At 29.5% G+C, this 6438-nt stretch overlaps 2 protein-coding genes across 2 annotated transcripts in view; one reads left to right on the top strand and one right to left on the bottom strand.

Moving 5' to 3' along the window:
• Positions 1–738, bottom strand: part of LOC111083065 — a 27500-nt gene extending 26762 nt beyond the window's left edge. The window contains exon 1 of the mRNA XM_022379299.1: positions 4–738. Within this exon, the coding sequence (XP_022235007.1) occupies positions 4–459 (456 nt within the window). The 5' untranslated portion in view covers positions 460–738. The remainder of the gene's footprint in view (positions 1–3) is intronic.
• Positions 1–6438, top strand: part of LOC106473946 (guanine nucleotide exchange factor VAV2-like) — a 106517-nt gene that overhangs the window by 51446 nt on the left and 48633 nt on the right. Inside the window, exons 8-10 of the mRNA XM_022379379.1 lie at positions 2200–2271; positions 3874–3966; positions 5909–6002. Coding sequence (XP_022235087.1) covers positions 2200–2271; positions 3874–3966; positions 5909–6002 — 259 coding nt within the window. The remainder of the gene's footprint in view (positions 1–2199; positions 2272–3873; positions 3967–5908; positions 6003–6438) is intronic.

The raw sequence follows: 6438 nt of genomic DNA, 5'->3' as shown, positions 1-6438 counted from the left end.
TATAGGGATTGATGCAGTGGGTACTTCCCAAATTGATCCAGCCAGAGCAACTACAGGGATTGATGCAGTGGGTACTTCCCAAATTGATTCGGCTAGAGTAACAATAGGGATTGATGCAGTGAGTGCTTCCCAAATTGATTCAGCCAGAGCAACTACAGGGATTGATGCAGTGGGTACTTCCCAAATTGATCCAGCCAGAGCAACTACAGGGATTGATGCAGTGGGTACTTCCCAAATTGATTCAGCCAGAGTAACTACAGGGATTGATGCAGTGGGTACTTCCCAGATTGATTCGGCTAGAGTAACAACAGGGATTGATGCAATGGGTACTTCCCAGATTGATTCGGCTAGAGTAACTACAGGGATTGATGCAGTGTGTACTTCCCAGATTGATTCGGCTAGAGTAACTACAGAGAACAGATGCAGTGATACAACCCAAATTGTTTCAACCAGAGACATTTTTGTATCTCCATAATCTTCCAATCATAGTTAAAATCTCAGTACACAACTATTTAATTTTCATCAAAACCTTTCATTAGAAAAATTGGATCATATATTAAATTTTATGGTATTTATTCAGAATCTCATGATAAAGCTAACATTATTACCTTATGTAACATTCAAAACACCAAGTTTCCTTTGGTAATACATATTTTATAAGTGAAAAAAATATTGGAAATAGAAAAATTATCTTGTATTTTAATTCAATGAAGAATTAATTCAAGCTAATAATTCCCATTTCTGCTGATAATCTTAATTTGGTCATGATTTGTTTTTGCAATGAATTCAAGTACAAAATTAAATGATTTTTCTATCTATAATATTTTTCCACTTGTTTTTAATAATTTTTCTCAAAATAATATATTATTTGCAAGTTTGTTTGGGTAAAGACCAAATTAACAAACACAATATTTTAACTTATTATTGACCAATTATATTGTACGTGTAAAGTTGTAACCTACAAACATTTTATTGGGTAATGTCAAATTTATACTTTATTACATTAAATATTTGATAACTTCTTCCTGCTACAAATACCAAATAATTGTTACATTATTGAAATAAAAAAAATACCTTTATTAATCCACAACTTCTTAACGTTAATTCAGGAAAAGTATGTTTAAAACTTCAAAACAGTAAGCTTGTAATTAAGCTCCATCTAATGATGTTCATGTAGAGTTTTCTCTTTACTGTATATAGATTACATATAGTTTATTTTCAACTGGGCAAATTAACTATGTTTCAGCATTACATTAAAACAAGATTGTAAACAGCATCAATTTTCCATTCTTTACAGTCTTTGTCAAATCCTTTGTATGGTTGAATATTGTTATTACCTTTTGCATTTAAGCTATTTTTAGGAATAGTTGCCTGTTACCAGGATCAAATATTTTCAAAATTCAAGTCTTATACATTTTAAACAGTGAATGATGAACATAACTGTGATTTTGAGTTCATTAAGTGACACTTTCATAGTTCCTATCAAATGCTTTCACAAAGATGGAGAGAGATATTTAGTACTCACACTTTCCAGTGTAACATATACCTACAACTCTCAAACAAATAAATGCAAAGTATTTTTAACTTTCTATATTTCCATTATTAAAAATATGAGAAAAGAGATTTATTAATTATTATACATTTCTTTTAAAAATAAAGAAAAAATGTAAACAAAGCACACAAAAAAATATGCAGGAAATAATGAAATAAGCAACCTCAACACACAAAATATGTAATTAATACTTGAAACAATAGGTACTTGGTGTGCTCCATAATTACAAAATACAGCTACAAATTTACACAAAATTTGTAATTAATACTTGAAACAATAGGTACTTGGTTACAATAGGTACTTGGTGTGCTCCATAATTACAAAATAGAGGAAAACACAGCTCTATATCTCACAAAATATTTCATTTATTACAATGATGATTCTTTACTGGCGAAATCATGAACGTAATAAATATTTGTGAAAGTTACAATTGTCTTTGCTCTCCTCTACTTTGTTATCACACACAATGCACATTTTACAGTTTAAAAGGTAAAATAATACATTTAGAAAAACAAAGATATAGAGCTGTGTTTTCCTCTATTTTGTAATTATGGAGCACACCAAGTACCTATTGTTTCAAGTATTAATTACATATTTTGTGTAAATTTGTAGCTGATGTTCATGTTAACCATCTTTTTTTCACACAGGAACTTCTTAGAAATACGCCTAAAACCCATGAAGATTATGTGGGACTAGAGAAGGCATTAGACTGTATGCTAGTGAGTTCTGTAGATTTAATATATTTTTCAAGTCCTTGTCATTGTGAAAACTGAAGTGAAAGGGGTTCTAAGTTTTTATTATTTACAAAATGTGTGATAGTAAATGTTAGTAATTAAATACTTCTGTAGTTTTATTGAGTTTTTCTTTCATGATTTATTCAATTAGAATTATCTTTCAGTTGCATACTTTTGTAAAGTTATCTTTTAAATCTCATGAAATTTCTAATTGGAAAGTGCAAATGATTGTTATCAATATATTTAGAAAAGGTGTATTTTATCACTACTGGAATTTTGTCCTAAAATGAGAAATAAGTTGGTCACTCAGGTCATTCTAGAAAATTGTATCAATTTCTTTTACTAAAGGATTTGTTAATCTCAAATATATTTATATCAATAAGAATGTGAAATGCAAAAAGTTTATCGTGCTTATTTTTTCTTGCATGTTCACAAAACATGAAATTGATGGTCAGATGGGGTCACATTTTTAGGGAAAAAATACACAAATCTGAAACCTTGTTTATTCATACCTTATGTATAAGTTATCATTGAAACTTAAACTAGTAAAATGATTGATGTGAAAAACAACTATTTTGTAATTTGTATAGAACTAAGTCCTTGTTTATATGATGTTGTTTATGTCCATCAGTGGGACAGCAATAAATCTATGGATTTACAACACTATAATCAGGGGTTCGATTCGCCTTGGTAGACACAGCAGAATGCCCAATGTGGCTTTGCTATAAAAAATAAATCTCGTAAAACATACTGTTGTACACATGTGAATAATTTTCTTGGTTCAATTTAGTTTCTTACACTGATAAAAAGATAACTTTTAACCATTCCTCACATATTATATTTTATAATCATATGTTTTTTTGTTTAGCTTCTGTAAGCTATGCTTATGTTTTAGGACTTTTGTGAATGTTTACATCACAAGTTTATGTATTTTCAAACATTGATCTGTATTCTAATAAGACCATTTTAAGCAATTATTTCAGGATAGTTAAAAAAAGACACAATAATTTTATGATGGTTAGCCCTGTTGGTTAATTCTTTGCCAAAATAAATTAGTTTGAAAACCTAAAATATTTGCTAGAGAGTATTTTTACATGAAAAATTGATTTGTGTTCTTAATACTATATTCTTCAGTATAACCTGTAGTTTTGTTGTGATGAGCATCTATAGTAGATGGACTTGTCTTACTCACTTGAACTTTAAAGGGTTCTCATTATCTAGTAAGTACACATTTAATCGTTATCTCTATTAGTGCATCATACTTTCTTGCCTTCGAGTGGCACAGCGGTATGTCTGTGGACTTACAACATTAGAATCTGGGTTCCAATACCCGTGGTGGGCAGAGCACAGATCGGCCATTGTGTAGCTTTGTGCTTAATTACAAACAATAGTTTCTTGTTGTAGGATTAGGTTTTGGCTTTACATTTAAATTAATTTACTTGTCTTTTTAAACAGTTCTTCTATTGTAGTTTATTGTGATATATAATTCAGAAATTTTCTGTTGTGGAAAGGTGCATTTCCATGACATTGTTTTTACTGGACAAAGTTACAGAATAGTTAGTTATTATAATATTGTTGTTTCTCTAGGACATATCTCAGTACATAAATGAAGTCAAAAGAGATAATGAAACTTTGGAAATTATAAAAGACATCCAAGTCAGCATAACAGATCTTGATATGGTATGTATTTTGCTAATTACATGAAATCCTAATTATGAAATGTTACTACAGCAACTATTACAAATATTCCCCTTATGTAGGTAATACAAGACTTACAGTATAACTGACATTGATCTTGGTACCAATGCACCTGTCTTTTATCAGTTTCTTTGTAAAGAATTAATATTCTTTTCCAGAAAATTCATATTATTAATGCTGATCATTTAGATATTTTAGTAGCTGTTTCAGATTTATTGTGTGGTTCTAAATAGATGGGAATTTATTTATGTTGGTAGGCTTAAAGTGAAAAAATCAATTAATTTTATGCTGTTTACATTTGTGTCTTTTAAAATTATACAGGAAACAAATTTTTTTTGTGCCTTTCTGTGTACATTTTCCTCCACCAGTTATGTTTAGAACCACATTTCTGTGGGATAGCCTTGTGAGTACATTTTTTTACATGTGGCATATATTAGTTAATCCAAGATTCACATAGGTGCTTGAAATACTGGAAAGTCATGGAATACAAGCTCTGATAATTTTAGTACTGGAAATCATGTAAAAATTGCTGTTTTAAGTCATGGCCATTGAAAGTTAAAATATCAGTATCAGTAAAAACTCCCTCATGAAATAATCAGCTTAATTCAAAAATATTTAACAAAAACGAAAAAAATTTTGGTCGTCAGAATCTGATGTTTATTTCATGTCAGTCATCATGAATTTCATACCTTGGACGACCCAAGAGTATTCCATTTCTCAAAATTTAATTAAACTACTCTTTTGTTTATGTTATACCAATTAGTATAGCATAAAATCATAGCTAATAGTCCATATTTTGATAGTAAATAAGTTTTAAGTTCTTAATGTTATAAGGCAATATTAAACAAAATCCTGAATTTTCCCTTAATGTGAGAAATGTGACTTTTTCTCTCTCTAAGCATCCTCTCTTTTCTAATTTATTCACCACCCTTCCAATAAGTATGAAATGTAATCAAAACTGCTCACTATAATATTGTTATCACTAAAAAAAAAACATAATTTTCAGACTTCAATCTTGTTTAATTACAGAACTATCAAATAGAAAATCAGACCCCTCTTGCCACAGCTACATGTCACATCCTCTCTTTCAGGATTTGTTAACAGTTCCCTCTTACATTGAATACTATATTATGTATAACCAATAGAAAGCTAAGGTTTTTATCTATCAAATGACATATATTATGTTGTTTTCTTTACAGAGAAGCATAAAGTTTTACTGAAAAAAATTTTTGTAATGTGTTTAAGAGGTTTTAGGGATTATGGAAATGAAACTTGAGATTTTTAAGATGAAGAAAAGTACTCTTAATCTTAACATGAAAATCACTTTGCATTCCCACTAGTCAAAAAAAAAAAACTCAATATATTCACAGATAAATCTTTATTAAAAATACTTCACTGATTTTTTATGTAAAAATACTTGTAATGTTTACTAAAAGTCTGCCAAATGTTGGGAAGATACTATATTAAAAGTTAGTATATCAAAACTATAACAAGTACAAAGTGGTCACATGGTTGGTCAAATCGACCGAACCTGTGTAGAAAGAGTTAATGAGTAAAAATGCTAGCATCAGGTGTTCAAGAGTCCTAAATATTTGAGCCCTGGGAAGCTTTGGAATTATCTTTTTTTAAAGTCTTATGAACCCCTTATTGTCTTTAACTTTCTTTCAAAAATTCATTTGAATGGACATCTTTACAGATTTTATGCTCCCAGGTAAATATCAGTTTATATACATAATGGTTTCTGCTCACCTGCTTTCAAGAAAATTAATGTACTGAATGTGATTTTACCAATTTTTTCCTTAATGTATTTCTGGCAACTTGGAAAGCATAATTAGTAGGGAAAAGTTGCTATTTTGTTTTAGTGATATTGATATGGAATAACAATAATATATTCATCATACTTTAAAATCTCTTCTTTCTTTAGCCTGAAAACACAGAATTGAGAGATTATGGTCGTTTACTGAAGGATGGTGAGCTTAAAGTTAGATCACATGATGACAACAGGCTAAAAAATAGGTAGTTATATATGTGTTAATTCTAAGTTTTCAAAAGTTTCTCTATTTCATTCAATTGTGTGAGTATTGGTATGCTCAATGATGGCTTAAAAATTAGACTAACCATGACACACACCGTGCAGTATGTTATAGTGTTATAGTCCATTATCAGAACCAATAATATTATTGATTATTTAAGTAATTTTTCTGAAGTTCTATTTTCTTTACAAACCTTAACTAATCTAAAAGTAATACCTCATACAGATTCTTTTTCAATAAGTTATTTTTGTATAGGTCAAACTGCGAATGTCTCTCTAAGCCTACAAGAGAAATCATAAGATATTTGGCTTAATTTGTGTCACAACTTTTATAGTGGACTCTGACCATATATCCCCATTTTTAAATCCCTTTTCTGTGCGTGTTATACAGTATTACGGAGTTATATTCCAAATTTAATTAA

Source organism: Limulus polyphemus, unplaced genomic scaffold (genome assembly GCF_000517525.1).
Source record: "Limulus polyphemus unplaced genomic scaffold, Limulus_polyphemus-2.1.2 Scaffold135, whole genome shotgun sequence".
Lineage (NCBI taxonomy): Eukaryota > Metazoa > Arthropoda > Merostomata > Xiphosura > Limulidae > Limulus > Limulus polyphemus.
The sequence above is the reverse complement of the archived record's forward strand: the minus strand, read 5'-3'. Positions and strand labels throughout refer to the sequence as shown.